Genomic DNA, 26,700 nt, shown 5'->3' with positions numbered 1-26,700 from the left:
AGTCTCCGAGTCGCTCAGAAGACTGTTAGACGGCGTGATCGCCGTCTATTTACACAGTGCAGCGCTGCGATCAGCAGCAGCACTGCACTGGGGACAGCCGTGTGACACGGCTGTCCCCCTGGGGGACAAGAGAGCGATTGGCTCTCATAGGCAGAAGCCTATCACAGCCGATCGCCGTGATTGGCCGGCTGGGGTGAGGGAGGGGATTAGGAAAAACACAAAAAAAAGAGAACTAGGGAAAAAAATGCAAAAACAAAAACATAAATATTTATTGAAAAAAAAATAAACACAGGGAGGGCGATCAGACCCCACCAACAGAGAGCTCTGTTGATGGGGAGAAAAGGGGGGGGGGGGATTACTTGTGTGTGTGCGGTGTTGTGCGGCCCTGCAGCTTGGCCTTAAAGCTGCAGTGGCCAATTAAGTAAAAAGCAGCCTGGTCTTTAGGGGGGTTTACCACTGTGGTCCTCAAGTGGTTAAGTATATAATAAAACCATGGGAAATATAAAAAAAAGGTCATTTTTAGGAGTTTGAGGATGCATACAATTGTTTATATCATCAGGTTATTTTCACCTTGGGTTCACTTTTGTAAACAATTTGTCCCGCAATAGACTAGGTGTCACGGACGGTTGCGGGGCCGCAGACGCGTCCTGGAACCGCCCATGAAGAAAAAGCGATCGCACTCGATTCCCTGCATCGATTGCGCTTCAAATCGATACAATCTGGGTTGAGTGTGTAGGGGCAGCTGAAGTCATTTTCTTAGCAGAGAGAGAGCACCATCTTAAAGGCTGGATGGCTCTTTTGATATGCTAATGAGCCTGGGCCCAGAGAGTCCCTGGCTTCAAGCTGTGCTGATGGCCCATCCATCAGGTATAAGGTGACAAGCACCATGACAGAAGCAATCTAGAGTGAGGAAACTCAGACACTCCGGCTCCTTTCCCCAGCAGGGAGCCGACATGTGGCTTGCTGCTGCCAACTTCAAAGAGCCTTTGCCTGGGAATGACCTGGTATAAATCCCAGGGGTCTCTCATATTCCATAAACTGCTATATGTATCATATTTTCTGTGTTGCCAGGCTGGCAGACCCTCCAAACTAACAGAGCAGGCTTGGCCCTATCTGGCGCTGGTTCTGAAGAAATTTCAGACCATCCTGAGGGAAAGACTGCCAGTTAGGCAGTTCGAAAGTGCCCTGCTGATACCACAAGGGTCCCACCCCTCATGTTTGGTATCAGGCTGCTGGGTACATCGAGGCAGACCTGAAAATATTAATAAATCTGCCCTGACCTGTACGGTTCTGTGAGATAGAGCCCATATATGGTTAAGGCATGATTTCTGGCCCCCAGGACAAGGGGAGGACTCATCTCATGTTCTAAGGGGGGGGTGTGGGCCCGCCCTCACTCCCTCCTACTGAATCAGGGGCATAAGAATGGCAGAGGAGCCAAACTCAGTGTCCTCCACCCTGGAACATCTTGAACTCATCAGGTGCCAGCTTGAGGATATGCTGGCATCCACCTGGTCTGAACTCTGATTGAAACCCAGAACTCTGATTTTTCCCACAAAAAGGACATCTTTCCAGGAACTAAGTATTTTTCTCTCTTCTTTTATTTTTTTATACTGGCTATTACTGTCTTAATAATTGTGATTTTAATAATTGTCTGTATATATTAATTATTTATATTGCGTGAATAAACGACTTTCTCCAAGTCATTCACTGTCCGCTACCCTGCTTATCAGCACACACAGAACTGATCCCGGGTCTCTGAAGATACGCTACTGTTTGTTTGTTGTTGGCTAGACAGAATATCGTGTGTTTAACCGTTTTATTCGCAGGATTAGTCAGTCAGTTAGTGGGCTCCACGGTCCCATGATAACCGCGGTGGTGGCAGTTTACTCTGAACCAGTGGGTGAAGTTGTAATCACCCGTGTCTCACAGGCTCCCTTCTGAGTTGTCTGCGGCTAATTCTTAACGGTTCCTGCGCATTGACTGCGACCAGAGTTCGCACGATCTGTGCGCTGGCACCGTTTAGAAGGCTAAGTGCGGTCAGCCACTAGGGCTCCTGTGACAGTGTTAGGCAGCGGTTGGGACCTGTGTTGTGCTGAAAGTATCTACGATAGCGCTAGCGCTATCGAGAAACGAACTAATTCGTTGGTGTAGCTGGAAGGCAATATATTTTTTATATATACAGAGAGACTGTGTAGCCAGTACCCCTCCCCAAAAGTTTTATTTTATTTGGCATGGAAATGTCCGGGAACTACAAGAAAATGTGCCTGGCGGACCTGCAAAATCTTTGCCAAGAGAGAGGCATTGATGTCGGCCGCAAGACACAACGGGACCTGGTAACGGAATTGTTTCAATGGGATACCCAGCAACTGCGGGAGCCGGGGGTGTCCGCTGAAGTGGATACCAGCCCATCTGACCCAAGTCAAGGGGAACCAGAGACTGAAGATTCTGCGCATACGGAGGTTGAGCATCCTGCGGGCCCTGTTGCAACAGTTACGCCAGAGACTGTCAGTATGGACCCCAATCCCAGAGTTTCTGAAAGTACTCGCCTGGAACCGGCCAGTACTGGACTGTCCGTTTGTACTGATCCGCTAATGCAGCAGGCATTACAAAAGCTGATGGACACTGACCTGGACAAGTACCTGCAGTACATGCGTGAGGAGCGCCAATCTGCAGAAGCGCGGACAGAGCGCCAAATGCGGGAGGAACGGGAGCGGCAAGCTGCTGCTGCTGCTGAACGCCACGCGGAGAGGGATGCCGCTGAGCAGGAACGCCAACGACAACATGAGCTCAACATGGCAAAGGTTCAACAGGCCAGCCGGAGTTCACCGCCCAGCCTCCCTGCTGAAGGAGCTGCACCACCCGTAAGTGCAAAATTTAAATTTGCTAATATTGAAAAAGACACAGACATTGACTTGTTTTTGCGGTCTTTTGAAAAAGCATGCCGTCAGTATCGTCTGTCCCAAGACCAGTGGGCCAGACATCTGACACCTTTGCTGCGCTACAAAGCGCTTGATGCCTTCGCAGAATTGCCTGCGGAGAAGGATAATGATTATGCTGCTATAAAAGACGCTATCATTACTAAGTACCAGCTGACGCCAGAAGCCTATCGGAAAAAGTTCAGGGCCTGGCAGAAAAAGTCTTCTGATTCGTACCGAGATGTGGTCAGCAGCTTGCTCACCACACTACGCCAGTGGACTCTAGGCCTCACCAAAGGGTCTTATGGCGTCCTGGAGGACTTGATAGTCCTCGAACAATTTCTGAACATTTGCCCTGCTGATGTACGACAGTTTGTGTTAGAACGCAGGCCGGCTTCAGCCACTGTCACTGCAGACCTTGCTGAGACTTTTGCAACTACCCGGGTGGCTGATACCCGCAGAACTGTCCCATCCAGCTGGAGAGGAGGTCAGCCCAATACCTCGGCAGACTCTCCTGCCCCTGTGAGCCGTCCGCCACAGAGGCCACCCAGCGCAGCTGCTGCACCCAGGCCTGCAGCGCCTGGAGAGGTCACCTGTCACTACTGCCACCAGCCCGGACACATGAAATTCGACTGCCCGGAGCGGAGACAGACACCACCAGCACCTGGATCATCTGCATCACCTGTACCTCACCCACAGCAGAGGCAACCCGCCAGCGAACCACAGCCTGGATCATCAGATTTTGTCCTGTTTGCCCGCAGAAAGGAAATCCGCGACCGAACCGACCAGCAGCAACCTGTTAGAGTGAACGGCAAAGTTGTCACCGGATTTCGAGACACCGGAGCTGACATCACGTTAGTTCACTCACACCTTGTGCCAAAGGAGAGCATCAGCTCCAGCCGATCCCTTGCCCTTACTGGAGTAGAGGGCACCCTTTTTTACATAGCCCATGCGACAGTGAAGCTGGATTGGGGATTAGGGATCCACGAAAGGGTTGTTGGGGTTATGAAGGATCTCCCAGTCCCTGTGTTGCTGGGGACTGATTTGGGCAAGCTTGTGTCCTACTATGAACCTGCCACGACCGCCTTGTCGCTCACGGAAGGAGACGGACTCTCCACCCACCACCAGGTACTTTATACACTTGGGGGAGCACCAGGGGGAGGCGGGTTGAATGTGCCCAGTTCAAGGGTACCAGGTTCAATAGTGCCTGCTTCAAAGGCACCTGAGTTTGATGTACAGACTGTCTGTTGTGATGATGCTGTAACTGTACCTGAGTTTACTGTACAACCTGTCTGTAATGAAAAAATGTCTATACCTGTCAATGTCATTACTGCATGCAATGATGATTTGAGTAATGTCCGTCTGTGCCATTCTGACAGTGTACCTGTGCTAGCAGTACTGCGCAGCTGCACTGCTCAGAACCCGAGCTCAGAACAGGTGGAGGGGGTTCCGGCCTCCTTCCCCTCCTCTGACCGCAGGGATGAGACCTTTCAGCCGCTGGCCTCGTGTGACATGAGCCAGTTGGCTGAAACTGACAGCGCCGTATTCTCAGCCGCACTACAACGTGACCCAAGCCTGGAGGTGCTCAGGCAGCAAGCCGCTGAGCCCCTCGCAGACGGGGCCGCTTTCAAGGTGTACTGGGAAGGTGGGAGACTGTACAGTGAGTCTGTACAGCCCCCTACAGGTAGATCCCACGCGAATACCAAATGGCTTGTGGTCCCGAGTGCGTTCAGGGGACATGTGCTGAAATCCGCACATGGTAATCCTCTGACAGGGCACTCGGGTGTCCGCAAGACACTTGCCGGTATTCGGAACCAGTTTTATTGGCCCCGGATGAACAGGGATGTAGCAAACTACTGCAGGGCATGTGCCGTCTGTCAGGAGCTGGGAAGGTCCAGGGATTCCCGCGGGGTTCCCTTAGGTCCACAGCCACTTAGCAGGGGAACCCTGCGTGGGCTGGCTGTTGACCTAACCAACCCACTGCCCGTTGTCAGCAGTCCCGGCAGACACCACGTCCGACTGCAGTGGCGCAAACGCCCTGTCCAGAACTGTCCATGTCGGGTCAACCCTGAGGGTAGCAGACCGCGACCGGTCCAGGGGAACCGAGCCACAGGCTCCAATAGGTTTTCCCGCCGTACCGGCAACTCGAGGCCCGTCAGCCAGGTTAGCGGCGCCGCCACACATCTTGCGGATGTGTAGCTAAGCCGCAGACAAGGGGGAGGGCTGTCACGGACGGTTGTGGGGCCGCAGACACGTCCTGGAACCGCCCATGAAGAAAAAGCGATCGCACTCGATTCCCTGCATCGATTGCGCTTCAAATCGATACAATCTGGGTTGAGTGTGTAAGGGCAGCTGAAGTCCTTTTCTTAGCAGAGAGAGAGCACCATCCTAAAGGCTGGATGGCTCTTTTGATATGCTAATGAGCCTGGGCCCAGAGAGCCCCTGGCTTCAAGCTGTGCTGATGGCCCATCCATCAGGTATAAGGTGACAAGCACCATGACAGAAGCAATCTAGAGTGAGGAAACTCAGACACTCCGGCTCCTTTCCCCAGCAGGGAGCCGACATGTGGCTTGCTGCTGCCAACTTCAAAGAGCCTTTGCCTGGGAATGACCTGGTATAAATCCCAGGGGTCTCTCATATTCCATAAACTGCTATATGTATCATATTTTCTGTGTTGCCAGGCTGGCAGACCCTCCAAACTAACAGAGCAGGCTTGGCCCTATCTGGCGCTGGTTCTGAAGAAATTTCAGACCATCCTGAGGGAAAGACTGCCAGTTAGGCAGTTCGAAAGTGCCCTGCTGATACCACAAGGGTCCCACCCCTCATGTTTGGTATCAGGCTGTTGGGTACATCGAGGCAGACCTGAAAATATTAATAAATCTGCCCTGACCTGTACGGTTCTGTGAGATAGAGCCCATATATGGTTAAGGCATGATTTCTGGCCCCCAGGACAAGGGGAGGACTCATCTCATGTTCTAAGGGGGGGGGGTGGTTGGGCCCGCCCTCACTCCCTCCTACTGAATCAGGGGCATAAGAATGACAGAGGAGCCAAACTCATTGTCCTCCACCCTGGAACATCTTGAACTCATCAGGTGCCAGCTTGAGGATATGCTGGCATCCACCTGGTCTGAACTCTGAACTCTGATTGAAACCCAGAACTCTGATTTTTCCCACAAAAAGGACATCTTTCCAGGAACTAAGTATTTTTCTCCCTTCTTTTATTTTTTTATACTGGCTATTACTGTCTTAATAATTGTGATTTTAATAATTGTCTGTATATATTAATTATTTATATTGCGTGAATAAACGACTTTCTCCAAGTCATTCACTGTCCGCTACCCTGCTTATCAGCACACACAGAACTGATCCCGGGTCTCTGAAGATACGCTACTGTTTGTTTGTTGTTGGCTAGACAGAATATCGTGTGTTTAACCGTTTTATTCGCAGGATTAGTCAGTCAGTTAGTGGGCTCCACGGTCCCATGATAACCGCGGTGGTGGCAGTTTACTCTGAACCAGTAGGTGACGTTGTAATTACCCGTGTCTCACAGGCTCCCTTCTGAGTTGTCTGCGGCTAATTCTTAACGGTTCCTGCGCATTGACTGCGACCAGAGTTCGCACGATCTGTGCGCTGGCACCGTTTAGAAGGCTAAGTGCGGTCAGCCACTAGGGCTCCTGTGACACTAGGTTTTAGATTTTGGCCCTTTATGTGATTGAGTTTGAGACCCCTGCTCTAGAGAAACCATGCCACTCACATCAGTGTACAGAGTATGCCATCCATTCCAGAGTAAACCAACTCATCTCAGTACTTTGCTGGATTTTAGGATAACTGGAGCCGTCAGATTACACCTCCATTAGTGCAATGTGCAAAAAGTATTCCTAGTGGGAACTGAACCCAACGCCCCGGAGCTGCAAGCACACAGGATAAGCATACAGCAATAACTACAAACAACATGTTCCAAACACCTTTTCTAGGCTGCATCTTTCCTCGCCATATTGTGTGCACAGTCTGTGGGCGTATGATATATGACAGAGACATTTAACTTCAGACTTGCAGCCGCCCCCAACAGAAATGGGTTTAACTGCTTAGATAACAGACAGCTGAGCTGCTGCTTCTGCCCTCAGGACATCACAGAGAAGAGACAGAGCAGGGAGGAATCACACAATCAGAGATATGCAAAGTGCAAGCATTAGCAACCAATCACATGCAAGCATTCATATTCGGGGAGACTGCAACTAGAGTCCAGGTGGCCTGCAGCAAGCACTTCCAGTACTTATCTTCTCATTTTGCTAGATAAGGCTTAAAGTTTGTCTCCATTTACAGATACAGGCCAGTTTTGCTTTCCACATGGCCTGGCAAAAACCCAAAAACGTAAAAATATGGAAAATTGTTTTCATAATAACCTAATATTCATGTATGAGTGTTATGCAATTTCCTGCCTGACCAATTTCTGCCTTTGCTCCTTTTGAAAGCTGTAGTGTCAGAGAAATGTACTGCTAGCTTTAGCTCTGAATATCACCTAGTCCTATAGTTTTAAACTACTTTCATTGTCTTCTTTCGGCCCTGCATGTGATAAGTCATTGGAGCTTACAGAAAAAACGGCAGTCAGTAAGGATAACAAAAAAGTACACTCCCACACGTTTTTAGACCTCTGTTTCATACCACTGTGATTCTGTGGTAGTTTTTGGCGCACCAAAATGGAAACTTGACTTTTGACTATGTGTGGTATTTTTTATTTTAGTAAAACAGTGTTTGTCCTTTGCAGTAGGAAAGGAAAACAAATAAAAAAATGCCCACAAACACAGGCTTCCTAGATCATCCTCGAGCCCATTGTTCCCACGCATGGTCCTTTTGAACATATCAAGACTAGAGATGGCCCGAACAGTTCGCCAGCGAGCAGTATTCTGCGAACATCGGCTGTTCGCATTTGGTGTGTTTGATTCCCCCCTATACATCATCATTGAACTAAACTTTGACCCCTTACCTCACAGTCAGCAGACACATGGCAGTCAATCAGCTAGCATCTCCTCCTGGATCCGCCACCCCCCTATCAAAAAGCACTTGCGGTGGCCATATTGAATTAATTCTCTGCTGGCTGCTGTGCTGACTGTTAGTGAGAGCAGGGTCAGACTTGCTGCAGATAGGTAGGGAAAGCATTAGTTAGGCCTGTGTTCTTGTTCCTCACTTTCTGTGAAAACAATCCAAACAGCCCTTTTGAGGGCTAGCACATCGGTCTCCTGCGTTTTTTGTGTGAGACCCTCCACAGCCCACTGACACCCAGAACTGTGTGTACAATACTGCTGTTGCTGCATTAAGTTACAGGCACAGAACCACTCCAGTGCATTATTATTTCACTGTATTCTGATAGTACTATTGCATTGCTCTGTGTGTGACACTCCACAGCCCACTGACACCCAGAGCTGTGCATAATGTGATTTCTGCCCTTTAGGGATTAGAACCTGACTCTGTGTCAACTCCGTAATTTTTGGTGGGGCTTTTGGCATGGATCCCCCTCCGGCATGCCCCTGTCCAGGTGTTTGACCCTTTGAAACAAGTTTTCCATCACCTTTGTGGCCAGAAACAGTCTTTGTAGGTTTTAAAATTCGCCTGCCCATTGAAGACTGTGGCAGTTCGCCAGATTCACCTGTTTGCAAACATTTTTCAGAAGTTCACGTTTGCGAATGGAAAATTCTATGTTTGCGACATCTCTAATCAAGACCAGAAAAAAGCATAAAGCTTATTTTGTCAGATTTGACAGGAATGTCAGAAACACCTGATCTGCATATGCTTGTTCAGGGTCTATGACTAAAAGTATTAGAAGCAGAGGATGAGTAGGATAGGCAGGCGATTGGTATTTCTTAACCAGTTGAGGACCCCAGGCTTACACCCCCCTAGTGACCAGGCTATTTTTTACAATTCACACACTGCAGCTTTGATAGTGTGCTGCACAGAAGTTAGCAGCCAAATGAATCCCTTCCCCCTTATTTTCTGCCCACCAACAGAGCTTTCTTTTTTTTTGTATTTCAACCCTCCCTCTCCCTGAGAGACAGTCAGCATGATCGTCTCTCACAGGCATCAGCCTATGAGAGACGATCGTTTGAGAGCCATTCGAGAGGGCAGCTCAATGACAGAGCTTACCCCATACAGTGCTGCACCAGATTGCTGCGCTGTACAACCGTTAGAAATATTTTTTTATTTTGAACAGCTTGCTACCCCACGATCACTCCACTCCTTCATTCAGCGTGGATGCACGTGCATCCGTGTGCGATCCCTGCTAATCTCCGCCCACCGCTCTTGACGTCGATCCGCGTTAGGCGGTCCTGGGGCTGCCACCTTCCCAGCGCCTATCGGCAGTCAGGAAGGGGTTAAAGCAGTCACGAGGTGAAAAAGATTAGCAATCATTACTTACCTTCCAGCCCTCACATGTCTTCTGAATCCCTCGTCCCCGCCGTCCCACGTGCACCCGCACATGTGCAGAATAGCTGACCTGGCGACAGATCACCAAGCTTCCTGGGCAGCCAGCTGGACAGCAGGGAGCACCGGAGCTGCAGCAAGGGACTTGGAAGACATCTAGGGGCTGGAAGAAGACCAGGTAAGTAACGATTGTTAATTTTTTTCACCTTATATGTCTTTTAAAAGGAAATAAATATGGCAGCCACAATATACCTCTTGCTACAGGTGTCATTTAAGAAAATAATAATAATGAGGGGGTTATTTACACAGTGATGTGAAGACTGCAGTTACATTTTCAGGACCACCACAGTAAGTGGAGCTATAGTCTTGCACAGCTTCCACAACTGTCTGCATAATGCAGGCAGGGCTGCTGTAAGTGGCAACAATGAGAGTTATTATTTATAGCTAGGAATCCAGCATATAAACACCATCCGCGGGGCTTTCTAGAGCACGTTTCATCTACAAAAGATCGCCAAACTCAGTGTTCACAAAATCACTTCAACAATTTGGTCTCGTAATTGGTTCTTCAGTGTTTTCCTAGCAACTGAAATGCCAGCAGCCCACACATTTCTCAATATCTCTGACTATCAGGAAACAAAGCGGCTGAGGAAAAGCTGCATACTGAACCTTAGCGCTGTCTCCACCGTCTGTTCCCAGTCCTGCAAAGCCAGTTGTAGCTTCATCTTCTTAATGAGAGCGGGAATGAAGTCTGGGGAGCTGGCCAGGATTTTGGTCACGGCTTCCAGGGCTCCTGAATAATTCTGCCGTAATTCGTAATAGTGAGCCTGAAAAGGAAAGCAGTATAGTTAAAAGCAGCGGCCCCGGTGTTCTCCCCAGAATTTTTTTCCAGCCGGGTGTCATGAAATAGTAGCTGGGTGGCATGAAAAAGTAGCTGGGTGGAGCGATATGAGAATGCAGGGCTGCTGGTTCTGGGTGCAACTGTGCTTACAGCATAGGAGGAGGTGAGCCAATGACAGCTGGGTGCTGACCAAAACTAGCCGGGTGGAGAACCCGGCTAAAAGAGCCTGAGGAGAACACTGAAAACTCCATCAAGCAGCAATGAAATATTACGTTTTGTGCCCCTAGGCCAGCGGTCTGTAAACTCATTCGTCAAGTAAGTCAAAGATCAGCAGTACAACGATTACTGAGCAGTCTCGCGGGGAGACACAGGGGAGACACAGGGCAGTCTCGCGGGGTAATATCTGGCTGACTTTAGACCTTTCAGCAGCGTACTAGTTATAACCAGTACAGAGCTGAAAGGTCTAAAGTTGGCCAGTTGAGATTATTCAGCCTGCGTGGGACTACAAGAACCAGCAGAGATTGTTATGGATCATATACAGTTCCTATTACATAAGTTTAAGGTACACCAGAATAAACCATGTAGGCCGCTGCTGATTCTTGTAGTCCTATGCAAGCTGAATAATTTCGACTGGCCAACTTCAGACCTTTCAGCAGTGTAACTAGTTATGGAACATGAGGCCCCCCTAGTAGTGCCCGGCCCGCCCATTCACAGCCAACACATTAAGAGCTATAATTACAGGCAGCAGCAGCCCCCGTAGCGTACCGTTACATCGCGCTGCTGCTGATTCTGCTGGCGGAGTGCGAGACTAGTCTGGTGGAGATTCTGAACAAGGCTGTGCACTGCAAAGTCTGCGCAGTGCTGTACAGCCTGGCTCGCACTCACAGTCACACAGCATCGCTGTAGTGAGGCCCAGAAGGGAGGAGACAGAGGGTTTTGCAGGGCTGGGCTGGTGGCACCAACTGGAAACTACATCAAAGGAGGGTTAGAGCATAGTGGCAGGTTAGCCCCAGCAGCTATCAGTGCCACACTCATATGGCTAAAGAGCCACATACAGCTCTAGAGCCACAGATTCAGAACCCTGCCCTAGGCCATATGATTTTTGCTGCCTCGATCGGTGGTAGCTGTGAATCTGTGCAGCCTGCTGTCTGTATGCCCCGTTTTTAGGGCCAGAGACCACTGGTACTGAAGTGGTTAAGCAGCGCGGAACAATAGATAAATAGGGATACAGACAACAAGGTACAAAATCATGCAACAGAGTTTAAAGCCCCGTAAAAATGGCAGATTAAAGTTGGCTGAAGCAGCCGATGACAACCGCCTCAGCTGGTAATCCGGAGTGTGGTCCCCGACCGCCGCGCAATCCACCAGGTGGATCAACTTGCTCAAGCGACGGACGATACCTTATTCCCTCCCCGCTCGCCATGTGACATCTCATCTGCGCAGCTCCGCCACCCTCACCGTTGAGCGGCATAAATTACACATGTCATAAATGGCCTTAAAGAGAACCTGTACTGAGTAAAATTATTTAAAATAAACACCTGAGGTAACTTCAAATGAACATTACATAGTTACCTAGCCATCAGTTCCTCTCAGAAGCTCACCATTTTCTTCTGACAATGATCCATTCCAGTTCTGACAACATTTTGTCAGAACTGAAATATATCAGTTGCTGTCAGTTACAGCTGAGAGGAGAACTGATGTGTCCATGTTCCCCTATGGCTCAAGTGGCGATGTTACAGTTTAACTGTGTACTGACCAGAAAGCTGTTATGGAGTAATGGCCATTTTCAAAATGGAGGACGGAGAATTCTATTGATCACAGTGGACGAACAGGACGCAGGAGAGGGGAAAGAGATTGATAAGTAGACTACATGAGAGGTAAGTATGACTTGTGCATGTTTATTTTGACTTAATTTCAGTTCAGGTTTTCTTTAAGTCTTAGAGACCACATAGATCAAATCCAAGTCAGTCCACAGAGAGGGTACTTGAAGCTTGTACATGATCAAGTTGGATACACTAGAGGGGAGAACCCTGCCAGAGGAATCATTCTTCCACACTCAGCATTTGAGGGCCCTCATCAATGGTCAGAGGAATTCCTCAGTGAATGCACCTTATAAAAGGCAGGTTGAAGAGGACCTAAGAGCTTTATGTAAACAGAAATCTAAATGAGCCAAAGATCACCCCTCCAGCAATGAGCACTGAAAACTATCACCAGGAGGCATTTTTTTTGACTGACAATCTTACCTTCCCCATCATAGCAAAAATATCCATCCCATCATGCAGTCCTTCCTCTAAATACTTGAGAGCCTTTTTTGCATAGGCTTCTCTACCGCAGGTCAGGTCAAGCCATCCTTTTAAGACCAACCCCTGTAAAAGCAGACATATGAAATGAATTTCCTCTCATCACAGAGTAAAGACAGTCCACTCCACTGTGACTCTCGTAGCTAATGGGATGTTGCCCTTCCACAGACGCAAATGCAGGCAATCATGCTTACATAAGAGGGTGAATATATCTGCACTAAAGAGGACCAGTCACGTTATTATGTTTATATTGAACCTAAAATATTGTGGATTTATGCAGTGCCAGACACACATTCTACAAGTGAAATAAAAAAAATAGATTATCGTGAAAAGTTAATTTATGTCAGTATTTCAACTTAAAAGATGAAACTAATATATTATGAAGGGATGAAAACCCCAAAATCAAGATCCCAGACCATTAGAATTTTGTGAAAAGGTTTAAAGTGTCAAACTCTCATTGGCTAATTAATCAAAAACACCTGCAAAGGGTTCCATAGCCTTTAAAGTGGACCTGAACTCTTGCATAGGACAGAAAGAAAACATAGACGTGCACCCTGTATGTATTTAGAGAGTTTAGCCTGTCTATTTCCCCCTCATTTGTGACTAATCACAATTTGTCATTTGATCTCTCCCCTGTGTCACATGACTGCCATGGCAGATATGCCAGATAAGCTCATTTGAAAGCACAGGCTGTAAACAATATGTCTGCTTCCATGAAAGCAGGAAGTAGAATCAGTGCAGATGTTGGCATTTGTATCAGCTGTAACAAAGAAAGGTTATTGGTTTTAAGGTCGTTATGCTGTTGCGTATCTTTTAGGCCTCTTGCACACTGCAAGCGATTCCGATTCAGATTCCGCTTTTTAATCAGTTTTTACATCCGATTCAGATCCTGATTTGCAGTTTGCTCCCTGCACACTGCAAATCGGAATCTGAATCGGATGTAAAAACTGATTAAAAAGCGGAATCTAAATCAGAATCACTTGCAGTGTGCTAGAGGCCTTATGCTACATACACACATGCGACAACGATCGTTCGTTGAGAACGACGAACAAACTTTTAATTGATGAAAGAACGACCTAAGTAAAGTTAGTTTTTAAATGTGTGTAACGATCTGATCGTTAGAACGAACGTTACATCACATAAAGCAACTATTGCGCTTGCGCATAAAAATGAGAAGTTTCATGGAGAAATAGCGAAATGCGCATGTCAAGCCTAGTACGAACGACCGTTCCCAACGATGTACTACTTTTGCAAACGATCGTCGTTGGTAAAAATCCGCCAAGCTAGATCGTTCGTTTCTAACGAACTAGCTCGTCCGTCGTTAGACTTAATGATCGTTGGTTGCTTTTTTTTAAACGATCTTCGTTTGAAACGATCGGGGAACGATCTTTTCAAACGACTATAGTCGCATGTGTGTACGCACCTTTAGAGTGGAGAGGATAATCTGAGTTCAGGTCCACTTTAAATGGTCTCACAGTTTGGTTCAGAATTACTGACATAAATAAACTTATACAGGATATAGTAATTTTTTCGACCTTCAACAGCAGGCTTTCTCAACCAGGGTTCCCTGGAATCCCAGGGTTCCTTGAGTACTCTGAAGGGGTTCCTTGGCATCGTGGGGGAAGTATAATAGAGCACATTATAATAGGTGGTACTTCAACAAGAAGCACTAAATTGGGGGGGTCAGGAGACAGTATTATGAGTGGCACTGTAATAGGGGGTAGTGAAATAAGCAGCCACACATACTTTTAAAGACCATGCCTCCTGCAAAATAAATGCAGAGGTTCCTTGAGATCCCAAAGTTATTTGCAGGGTTCCCCCAGGGTAGAAAGGTTGAGAAAGGCTGTTCAACAGTATAATACAATAACAGAAAAAGAGAAAAGCATACAAATGCCTCAAGACCTTATTTTAGGATTTGTATAACAAAGAAATGTTTGAAGGTTATTATGCTGTTGTGTAACTTTTAGAGCAGAGAATTCAGGTCCACTTTAATGAATATCTGAGGTAAAATAAAGTTAAAGAGGATCTGTAAAAAAAAAAAAAAAAAAAAAAAAACACCTGGGGAAACCTACCTTGGGAGGAAGAAGCTTCTGAATCCTAGAGACTTCCGCTGTCCTCCTCCAGGATCAAAATAATCCTGTGAGAGCCTTGCACATGCACAGTAATGCCTTTCATTCGTGGCTCAGGCGGAAATATCGCACATGAGCATCGGTGCATGTGCGCCTCTTGCATTCACGTGGCCGCAATTCACTAAGGCTTGAACTGTGCAAGCACAGAACTCTCCTGAATCACGAGGTGTGCCCGCATATTTGCAGGAGCCTGTGGTCAACGATATTGTGGAGGGGGCAGCGGAACTGCAGCTCTGGACTTCTAAAGGCTGGAATAAGCCCCAGATAAGTAAAGCTTAACTTGTTTTTAATTTTACTTCGGATATCCTTTAAAGGTTAACTCCATATTGTATAAGCTCAACTAAAACCTCACACATCAAGGACAGTGTTGACAAGTTCAGTAATGCCCTCCATTGGTCACTGCCACCATTTTCTGCAGATAGGAGTTAGGATCACTAGAACTAGGTAGTGACAATGCAGTCCAAGCTAAAAGTTAGTGATAGGGCCCAGAAAAGGCATGGAAAATGGCAGTGGGAAAAGTGACGACTAGTGCAGGCAGTACAGCACTGCCCTGACTGTCTTACCTCTACAGCGATTTCCTCTAATAGCCTGCTCCTCTGCCTGCCTAACTATATGGAGCTGATGCAAAAGTTGTGTCCATGGGCTCACAGATAGTCTCTTTTAGTATATGCCTTTTAGAAATAGCATAAGCAGCATTTCTTACGTCTTTGTCACCATTTGATATTTTGATCATCCGGTCAATATATTCACGAGCTTTATCATGGCGTCCCACATGCCACAGAAACAATCCGGCATAATATAAGGTCTTTGGGCTTGCGGTCTTCCGTTGTTCCTTCAACCTCGTTTCCAGGTCCTGAATGGTTTCTCTGTCTACACAAAAACAAGCCAATATGTTTGTTAAGATCTCCAAACACTTGACTGATACTAGCAAACAATTGAGGTCACGAGTACATTTGGGTGTGGCTATATCCGCAATGCAATTTAACCACTATAACATTTATCCTGGCACAGACTGTTAAATTTGGGCACTGCAAAATGGTAATCATAAACTTACTGCTACACGAATTGTGCAGAATCATCAACTCTCAGGAAGATAGTGTCATATTGCAACAGGATCTGGATAGGATGGCTATATAGGCACATACATGGCAGATGAAATTCAATGTTGACAAATGTAAGGTCATGCATTTTGGACGTACTAATGGTCTAGCACCATACAAAATAAATGGGATACAGTTGGGGACATCAAACTTGGAGAAGGACTTAGGAGTACTCATTGACAACAAGTTAAATAATCGTACTCAATGCCAAGCAGCTGCAGCTAAAGCTAACAAAATTTTGGGATGCATTAAAAGGGAAATAAAAACTCGAGATGCTAGCATAATATTGCCCCTGTTTAACTCTCTAGTAAGGCCACATCTGGAATATGGAATTCAGTTCTGGGCACCACATTACAAAAAAGATATTGCAGTTTTAGAGCAGGTGCAGAGACGAGCAACAAAATTGATGCGTGGGATGGAAGGTCTCACTTATCGAGAAAGGTTAGATAAACTGGGTTTATTTAGTCTAGAGATAAGACGCCTTAGAGGGGATCTAATTAACATGTATAAATACATCAGAGGGCAATATAATACCTTGGCGGATGAGCTTTTTGTCCCTAGGCCTTCTCAAAGGACTAGAGGACATGATCTGCGCATGGAGGAAAAACGTTTTAACCATTTATTTAGGAAAGGGTTCTTTACAGTAAGAGTGATTAAGATGTGGAATGCATTGCCACAGGAAGTCGTTATGGCAAACTCTATACCTGCATTTAAAGGGGGCTTAGATGCTTTCCTTGCGTTGAAAGACATCCATGGCTACAATTACTAGGTAATGCCTAATGATGTTGATCCAGGGATTTTATCTGATTGCCATCTGGAGTCGGGAAGGAATTTTTCCCTTTAGGGGCTAATTGGACCATGCCTTGTAAGGGTTTTTTCGCCTTCCTCTGGATCAACAGGGATATGTGAGGGAGCAGGCTGGTGTTGTACTTTATACGCGTTGTCTGCCTGCGGCGTGTCGTCGGGTATCTGCGGTGCAACGCAATCAGCGGCGGTAGCTGGTAATTAATCCCGACAGAAAACGCCGGCTCGCGGGTGCGTTGGACGAAAAACTGCGCCCGGGTGCGTCAGAACCGCAACGCATCGAAACGCAGCGTCGGGTGTGAAAGGTAAAATGAAAGTCTATGTATTCCTGTATTGTCATATTGCTGTATGTCACCCCTAAATATTGTCTGTAACCTAAATTAATGTTCAGCGCTGCGTAATATGTTGGCGCTTTATAAATACAATAAATAAATAAATAATAAAGACTTTCATCTTACCTTGGTTAACACAAATGTTAGCCGTTTGCGTTAACGCTCAAAATCGCCGCAAGTGTGAAAGAGCCCTAAGCTGTGCTGCTTGAGCGGTGCAGCTTAGTGAATCAATCCCTACTGATTTGTCTGTGAGCCAGATGTAGCCATCAAAAGAGCCACATCTGGCTCCCGAGCTATACATTCCCTACCCCTGTTCTTGGGGGTACTTTGAACAAGCTCTGTAGCCCTACTTTAACCATACATGACCATGGACCCAAGCTTGCACACAGCTCGTTCAGTCTATCAGCTCTCATCAGTGTCAGTTGTGCAGATAGAAACGTGAAACTTTGGCTTCAGTTTAAGTGCTGTGGATTACCTGGAGGTGAACTTTTCTTGTGAGCATAAATTAAAGCCATAAGAGAGCACAGGGAAACGTCAGATCTGTCCTTTATCAGCTCCAACTCCAGAACGGACTCCGACACTTGATCTGCGGAACCCAGAATGAATAAAACATGTGAATACGCTGGAAGAAGTGCGATTTCCCATTAAGCATCACAGCTCCAGGGATAGAAGTGAATTTCAGCTCAAAACCAATTACCTTCCATTAACATCCCGAAGGCCCGGAAAAACAGGAATACGGGATCATTAACATACTCCTTGAGACCCTCGTTACAGGAGGTCTGGACGTGGTGGAAGTGCTTTTCCTGGCAGTAGTAATTGATTAATGCCTAAAAAGAGGAAGCAATTAGTGAAGGAAGATCTCAAAGAGAAGAATCCCTGGACAATGAGCAACTTCACACGCTCGATATTCACATTCTATTAACACTTTCCTTCGGCAAGTACTCATTGAGGCCTGATTTACATATATTTTTTGCGCTGTGTTGGGGATGCAATGCTCCTACCGCAACACAAAAACATGACCCTATGGCAGGGTGCGCCGATAGGGTCATAAGCATAGCGCCACAACCCCCCCCCCCCCCCCCGCCGGGCAGGAAGTATGCACTGCTCTGTCGTTTACACTACGAGCATCACCCATAAACATACATTGCTCCAAGCACTGTGCGTTAAAGCGTAGTGATTGCGGTAACACACTGCTGCCCTTATGTTGGATCAGATACTTCTAGTGCACCGCAACAGACCGCAATAAGTGTGAAAGTCTCCAGAACCGATCATCGCATTTGCGGCCCCTTGTGGCACAATAGGGTAAGGCAACACAGGAATTACCTGTTAATGTAAAAAGGGCCTAAACTCACAGATAAGCAGGAGGAAAGTCAGTAAAGAAAACAGCCTGACCTATGGCACCCTATCAGCAGTAGGTCAATGAAAATTATTCAAAATTTCAATGTTAATTCATGCAGCTTGAAAATGGACCACTGGGAACCCAGCCTGGCTTTGTTTAATCGGTCCAATGTCAAACTGAATATATTTGCAATAAAAATTCCGAACTGACCTCATAATTATTTGCCCCTCATTGACCAGCCCTATAGGAGAATCAGACCGGTTTCACACTTAAAGTGTGTGTTGCAGTGTGATGCCTCATCCCACCGCAAAAAAATACAAAGATATGACCCTGCAGCAGGGAACGTCGACAGGGTCAGAAGTAGTAATGGTAAGATAGCTGTTCCTTGTCTGCACAAGCCAATCTTTCCATAGGTTAGTGAACCAGGGCCTTTGTTTCTTAAATCCACTGCAAGTACATTTTAACCACTCGAGGACTAGAGCTTTATACCCCCCTAGGGAATTATGAGTCAAAAGCGGTACATTTTTTTCAAGAATTTTAGGCCTCCAATTCTTAAGTCATAACTCACCAAAATATGCCAGAATGAAAGGCTAGTAGACATTCTGCATATAAATAAAAGACTAGAACACAAATTTGTTAAATGAATTAAATGTATGAATAAACTTAAAAAATTGTGAAACTGTACAAATAAGGCAGACAGAGAGTAGTCAAAATCCAGGCAGAGGTCAGTGCAGGCAGCAGGCAGAGAGTAGTTAAAATCCAGGCAGACGTGGGTGCAGGCAGCAGGTAGAGCAGTCGAAATTCAGGCAGACATCGGTTGCAGATGGCAGGCAAAGAGTAGCCAAATTCCAGGCAGAGGTCGGTGCAGGCGGCAGGCAGACAGTAGTCAAAACCCAGGCAGAGGTCGGTGCAGGCGGCAGGCAGACAGTAGTCAAAATCCAGCAAGACGTTGGTGCAGGCGGCAAGCAGTGAGTAGTCAAAATCGAGGCAGAAGTCGGTGTAGGCGGCAGGCAGAGAGTAGTCAAAAACCAGGCAGAAGTCGGTGCAGGCGGCAGAGAGAAAGTAATCAAAATCCAGGCAGAGGTCGGTGCAGGATGCAGGCAGAGAGTAGTCAAAATCCAGGCAGAAGTTGGTGCAGGTGGCAGGCAGAGAGCAGTCAAAATCCAGGCCGAGGTCGGTGCAGGCAGCAGAATATATATAATATATATGTATATACATGTATATATATACGCATGGTTCAATAAAGTTCAGGTCCGCTTTAAATTCAGTCCGGCCGACGTCACGCCGCCACCTCCACACTGATTTGCGCCAGGAATCCCTATGTCCCTGCTATTCCTCCCGGGACCTGGCGGCCGAAGATAGTATACAGCATGGTAAAAGTTGTACAGCTGGGGGTTAAAGCCTGTGGTCCTTAAGTGGTTAAAAATAATTTTTTTTTTATTCCCCCCCCCCCCCCCCCAGCCACACACTAAATTAGCCGTAGATCTTGTTACATGCAAGCGAGCTCCGTCATCCAAGCGGAGATGCGCGCATCGACAAACACGATCTCCTGCAAAACACGCCCCCAGGACCTTACGATCGCCATTAGGTGGTCCTAGGGCTGCCGCGGCGTCCACACCAATTGCCGTGGAGCGGTCCTAAAGTGGTTAAAGGAAATCTGCAGTGAGAGGGATATGGAGACTATCATATTTATTTCAGTTTAAGCAATACCAGTTACCTGGCTGTCCTGCTGATCTTCTGCCTCTAATGCTTTTAGCCATAGATCCTGAACAAGCATGCAGCAGATAGGATGTTTTTGATATTATCGACAGATCTGACAAGATTAGCTGCATGCTTGTTTCTGGTGCGATTCAGACACTCCTGCAGCCAAACAGATCAGCAGGCCTGCCAGGCAACTGGTATGGTTTAAAAGGAAATAAATATGGCCTCCATATTCCTCTCACTACACACTACAAAGAAAAAAAAATGGATGATGCATACAGCTGCAATCACACAACCGCCAGATGAACATCTCAGTAGCTCTGTGATATGATGTGACTCAGGGGAAGATGGTAAATCCTCCAATGCTAAATAGCACCACAAAACCTGTCAATTCGCAGTCCCTTTGAACCAACCATCTAGCGATAAAATTTAGTCATCACCAAAGTTTCTGACATTTTTTTAATTCCCAATTTTTCTTACTTCCATCACTCCACTTTCAACGATGACTTCCACTAAAGGTGGCCACTAATGGTCCAATTTCTAGGGAAAAATTGTTCGAGTAATCAGAAATTCTGATCAGATTGGTTGTAAATGATCTCTGTTGATGGGCACAATCAACTACAAACAATTATAAATACGATTGGATTTTCTAGTTGGTTTCGATAGATAAGAAGCAAAGGTTGGTTGCTTGTTGGTGTAGAGAACGATTTCACTTCCGTTTAGAATTATGATTGCTCAAACGTCTTTTCACAAGAAATTGAACCGTTGGTGGCCACATTTAGGATGAGCAAGCGAGAGCTGTAAAACGTAACCTAAATATGAGTGGCCAGGGCAGTGGAGGTTAACTCACCTTCGTCACTGCCTCTGGCCACAGCTCTGCACATACTCCCAATACTTCCTCCTACTGTCTGTGAAGGAGGAAGTATCAGGAGGATGGTGTGGAGTGCTGCAGCCAAAGGCAGCGACATAGGTTAATGAACTCCCTCTGCAGTGGACCGTGCCTACCAATACTCAGGTTAATGATCACCTTAGGCGAAACTGAACTTTGCTCACGGCTGCTCATCCTTACTGTTCTTTGTGCCTAGTTTAGGGTGCCCAGCAGGAAACCTCATAAGGAACAGTTTTCCAATCACAGCACCCTCTACAGGACGAAGGGTCATGATCGGCTGATAGCATAGCTCCCAACTGTCCCTTTTTCAGAGGAACAGTCCCTCTTTGGGAGCCAAATTGCTTTGTTCTTTTTGTTTTACTTATGTGCCCCTCTTTCAGGACTGATGTTCAGATTTGTGTACTTAAATGTATTTTTCTGCTGAAAGATGTTTTAAATTGACTCTAAACATTATTCCCATCCTCAAAATAAATATTTTTTTTTTGCTTATGAATGTTGTGATATGCACGACTAGGGGTGTGGCATGGGCATGGCTTAATTAAAATGTGTCTCTCTTTCCTACTCAAAAAGTTGGAAAGTATACAATAGTATGGACGTAGTTTACTAAAACCCATCTGAAACCTAGCAGGTGTGGCTGGTGGCAGGGAACACACTACATGCCTTTTAGCGCGTTTTGCCACGAACGGCAAAACGTGCACAATTGTAAAGGCTATTGAGGTCATTAGCCTAGCTCAGGAAATGCGTGCGCTGCACACGTTTGTGCGTTTGCCATTTTGTTCCGCGTTTTCTAAATGCACAGTTTTCTGCTTTTTCACGCCTGTTGCATGGCAGTACATGCCATGTAAACGCATAAACGCATGCGGAAAACTGCACACGTAAGGCACAAACGCAAAACTCGACGGAAACCTGGGAAAAGCAGGGGAAAATGGCCCTGCAAGTGTTTTCCCTGCCTGAATGTTGTGTGTGGTCAGTGTATGTTGGCAGTTATAAATAAATGTTGATCAACTTGGCAAGAGCAATAATGCAATACAGACAGTGTTTTAAACAGAAGATAATAACAAATATTCATACATGTATATGTATATATATACATACATACATATTTTGAACCGTGTTACTATCTATAGCTAATGGCAGGAGAATGAGGCATACTGAATATACAATCTGAGTGAGATGCAGCCAGCTCTGATCACTGATATGCAGCAAGCATCCTGTGCACAGCGCTGGACATGCAGCCAGACACAAGAGCACCATGTCCGTACAGAGCACATCACCAGGACCCCGAGCTGTCCCTGCTCCCACCTGGGCGGTGCTGCCTGCAGCCATCACGCAACCCGTTCACTTCCCGGGATAAAAACAAGAGGAGAGAAGCAGCGACTGGGGACCAATCTGGAAACTCCGCCCCTCCTCCGTCACACCGGACACACGTTTCTGGTCCCCGCCTGACAACAGCGGCCGCCATCTTTCCGGAGACCACAGTGTTATTAGGCAGACGGAGTAGCACCGCGCTACTGCGAGATGGGAAGTTCGGATCTTTTCAATGATCCGGATGATTCGAATCGGATCATTGAAGAGATCCGGATCTTTGATCCGAATCTCGGATCATTTTACTACCGGAAGCATTCGGGGGTGAAATGAACAGCAGGACAGGTCTGTGGACAGGAGAAGGGGAGGGGTGGACACACAGAGAAGGGGAGAAGATGGACAGAGGGCAGGGAGTGGACAGAGAAGGGAGGAGGGACGAGCAGAGAGCAGAAATGTTTGCACGTAATACCCACATGCTGAAGTCATATGCTTTACATATATTTCACCTATATGTGCATCTGTACACTTTGAAAGAAAAGGTCGCACAGTGAAAGAAAGCATTCCCAGAAGATAAGTGCAGCTGTTTAGTGCCGAGTGCAGGAGGATTATATTGCCTTTCAATCAGTGTTGCCAACTCATCCCTTTAATTACTGACACATCTAAGTTATACAGGTTCTGGGGCTACTTACACATAATCAGTGCCTTAACTGCATCTACCTAGCCACGAAACCTGTATAATTCATATGTGTCAGTAATTAAAGGGATGAGTTGGCAACACTGCTTTCAATCACAGTGTCTGCAAAGTTACTGAGCTGTGCTGAGCCAAAAGCTTCCAATGTATTCACTGTGCACAACTACGGAACAGACAGCCTATAATGAGAAGCACATTGCAGCCAGTATGTGTGCTCTACACATATCTGGCAGTGGCACCCATGTCCCCTCTCTCTCATCTACCTGTCCCTGTGCAAGGCTGCCTCCCCTCCAACAGAGCGATCCATCTCAGCTCTGCTTCCAAGACCCCGCTGCCTGCTGAGAGGGGGCGTGTCGCTCCTGGCCCCGCCCCTTTTGCGATCCGAATCACTCATTTTGATGATTCGGATGATCGACTCATAAAATAGATTCGGATCAAAGATCCGAATCGTTCATGATCCGGACAACACTACGTGCGATGCAGGGATTGGATTCAAAGGGTTCAAAGTGAACTCTGAGTCTTTAGGACTAAACTAAATAAGATTTTATTGGAGACTAAAGGTGCCCATACACGTTGAGAAATTCCCGAATAGGTTCCAATTACTGTGATTTAATCTGCTGCTGATTGAGCACTAGTCTAGTTGAGGGGACCCACAGCCACCTCCTGCTTGCAGCAGTATGGTTACGGTCACCAATTTATTGTTATAAATAGGGACACCGCAGAAAGCACTATCCAGGCATAAGAGAGGAAGGAGACTTGATGGGCGCAGGATACAGCCGGTATATGATTGATCCTGCTGTTGCACAAGTCCCGGCCGTGTTAAATACTATTCCCCCTCCAGGCTGACATGGATGGTGGGGAATGAAATAATTCGGCTTTCAGCAATTGCTAGAAGCCGAATTATTGTGTTTTAAAAGTAACTTCAGCTCCGTCTTCTGATGGCGCCAAAGTTACTCCCTGTGCGCCCAAGTCTCCTGTGCTGGATTCACTGTGTTAGCTATCCACTAGCTAGCTCATACCGAGGGGGTTAACTTACCCATACAGCCGCCTGGATCCAATGCGCTCCATGTCGCTCCCGCGGTTCCTCCTTCAGCCCGGACTGAGGAAGCGTGGTAGTGATGTGGAATGCAAGTGGAGTGTACCGGATCTAGGCGGCAGCATGAGTAGCGCTCAGCGCTGGCTAATTTCAATTTTGATTCTGAGTAGCTACGTATGAACAAGCCTACTCTCCAACTTTACTAACCAAATTAAGTTTAGTAAAGTTGTGAAAGCGGAGGCAGTTAGACTTGGTTCACATTAGCTTTTGCCAACGGCCGTACAGTTCTGTGGTCAAAAATTTTCTGAACGGACAAAAAAATGCAGCAGGACCCAATTTTCCGGACCATTTCGCTCAGCGGAATATTTTGCAGCACAATAGGAACCTATGGAAAACGGATGTTTTACAGCACACTGGTTGTAAAAACGCACAGTTTTCCAGGATCCAGATGGCCGGATCCGTACGGCCGGCTCCGCAAAAAAACGTAGATGTCAACCGGGCCTAATCGAAGTGGGCGCAAAGCCCGAAGCCGAGTGGCGAAGGCCATGGACTAGGGTCCAGATGTGTCATTCTAGCATTACTATTTCCCCCTGGGTTCCCTATTTTTTAGAAATAAGTGAACACAGCCAATTTAGAAGTGGCCATTGATGTATGAGGTTTCCCGCTGGGCCGCCTCAAGTAGACTATTGCCAAAGATTGTTGCACCACCATGCCTCATGCCACCTGATCGTAATTTAGATTGATTTCTAGTAGAAATCAAACAGACCACCTTTTTATTGGGAAGGTGGGGATTTGCTAAAGTGGTTCTAATCAGTGACAGATTGCCCAGCAAGCTCAAGGTGAACCGGAACTCCGAGGAATGTGTAAGGGGGCTAAAAGAGATCAAAAAACCTTCCTACTAAAATGCTCTGCAAATCAGAAGTTTGCCTTCTGAAAACAGAAGGCATTTGCCATTATTCAGGTTGTATCATTTCATTCCAGAGTGTAACGATCGGTGTCTGCACGCAGAGAGAATCTGATTTTTGGCGATCTGCAGTATCACCAAGAATACAGATCTATACCTGATTATGGATGATCTGCAGAATCACCAATAATACAGATATAGTGCTAACCTCTGGACACCTCTAGATATATATATGGTGAGTGTTTGGTGTAACAGTATAACTTTGAGCAACCCACCTGATGAACAGGTGACCCTAAGCAGCACAGAAGACACTGCTATGGAGAGTACAAAAACCTTCCAGCAGCCTAAGACTCTCCAAGGGTTGGAGTCAGGCTGAAGGTAGGAAGGACCAGAGAGTGAGTGACACCTGAAGGTGGATGTCACTGACTGATCTTGGAGACTATCTCTTAAGTGGAGAGAGATAGCTCTCGTGGTCGGGCAAGCCAGGTGGGCAACACACAGACAGATAAGGTACAAAGACAGAAGGCTGATTTGATATCCAAGTCAGGCAGGGTTTGGCAACGTGATATCAGATATGCGAGGTACCGAATCAGAAAGCAGAGGGATAGCCAGGAAAGAAACAGATCATAACAAATATCAAACAATGCCTAGTCTTGGGTGTGAGGTCCGTGGTCTCTACACCCTGGAACTAGTCTGATGTATAACAGAATGATGATTCAAGTTCCCTAGTCTTGGGTGTGAGGTCCGTGGTCTCTACACCCTGGAACTAGTCTGAAGTATAACAGAATGATAATACCAGTTCCCTAGTCTTGGGTGTGAGTTCCGTGGTAACTACACCCTGGAACTAGTCTGAAGTATAACAGAATGATAATACAAGTTCCCTAGTCTTGGGTGTGAGGTCCGTGGTCTCTACACCCTGGAACTAGTCTGAAGTATAACAGAATGAAAGTAATCTGGCTCAGTGTGAATTCCCAGGTCCTCCTGGTTCAAACACACTGTTGGATCTGACTAAGGTCTGAGTGCTTCCACGTAGTGATCGCAATGGCAGATAATTTGAGAGTGTCCAGCAGTAACCATATATAGCGCAGTGCTCTCTGGCGCCACCCTGAAGTGAACAACCAATGGTTACCAGCTCTGAGGTCAGCTGACCGGCTGAATATGTTTTAGTCTGTTGAATATGTTTAATATGTTTTATGCATTATCATAGCTTCTTTGATATAGTAGTATCATCCGTATTTATCTGATTGTACATATATTGTAACTCTAGGACACACAATTGTCCCTTCCTGCCTCCTGTATTGTCGGCTAATTAATGGGAGTGGTGGGAGGAGGATCCATTCAATTATGTACATCTATATAAATCTTGCTCAGTCTGTACAAAGTATCCCCTGATGAAGGCGTGAGGCCGAAATCCGGATCGGGATACACAATTTTTATATGCAATAAAATCAAGAATCCATCCTGTAAGTGCATTCTTATGCGCAGCGTTACCAACACTTAGCGCAGTCTGCACAATTAGTTTTGTCCCCTCTGTATGCCCTTATCCAGGAAGTAAGCCGACACTTGGTTGGAGAGCGGTGAAACGCAGAGGGTGACGTCACTACCGGCGGATGTGGAGAGGGAAGGACGGAGTATCTCCGCGCGAGCTTTGAGCCCAGCTGCGCTACTGATCCTTCTCTTTCCTTCATATTCCGGAACGGATTACACCACAGGAGGAAAAGGCACCATCTTCGGTTGGGGTATTTGATCCAGTCTAGAGGTACTGTTACGAGACTTGTGTAAGACGGGCAATTCACTGTGGGTTGAGAGAGGCGTTGCCGCCCCTACAGTGCTCCCCCGCATTTGATGCTCGACTGATCAAATATTGTGACTGTCTACATTTTTATCACTTTGGCTCATCATTCTGAGCGCCAGGTGCTCCCACCACAAATTGTATTACTTTTCTTTAGGGGTTGAGGACTGACCCTGAGTACACCCAGGCTGCTCTATCCACTAGTGCGCGA

General features: G+C 46.6%; 1 protein-coding gene across 3 annotated transcripts in view; it reads right to left on the bottom strand.

Moving 5' to 3' along the window:
• TTC21B (tetratricopeptide repeat domain 21B) overlaps positions 1–22,152 on the bottom strand; it is a 141,901-nt gene extending 119,749 nt beyond the window's left edge. For all 3 annotated transcript variants that reach the window (XM_068245610.1, XM_068245611.1, XM_068245612.1), the window contains exons 1-6: positions 22,064–22,152; positions 17,530–17,659; positions 17,308–17,418; positions 15,300–15,466; positions 12,411–12,533; positions 9,996–10,153 (exon numbers count right to left, since the gene is read on the bottom strand). In XM_068245610.1, coding sequence (XP_068101711.1) covers positions 9,996–10,153; positions 12,411–12,533; positions 15,300–15,466; positions 17,308–17,418; positions 17,530–17,659; positions 22,064–22,087 — 713 coding nt within the window. In that variant the 5' untranslated portion in view covers positions 22,088–22,152. The remainder of the gene's footprint in view (positions 1–9,995; positions 10,154–12,410; positions 12,534–15,299; positions 15,467–17,307; positions 17,419–17,529; positions 17,660–22,063) is intronic.
• Between the last annotated feature and the right edge of the window lie 4,548 nt (positions 22,153–26,700).

Source organism: Hyperolius riggenbachi, chromosome 7 (assembly GCF_040937935.1).
Source record: "Hyperolius riggenbachi isolate aHypRig1 chromosome 7, aHypRig1.pri, whole genome shotgun sequence".
Lineage (NCBI taxonomy): Eukaryota > Metazoa > Chordata > Amphibia > Anura > Hyperoliidae > Hyperolius > Hyperolius riggenbachi.
This window is presented reverse-complemented; position numbering and strand designations above follow the sequence as displayed.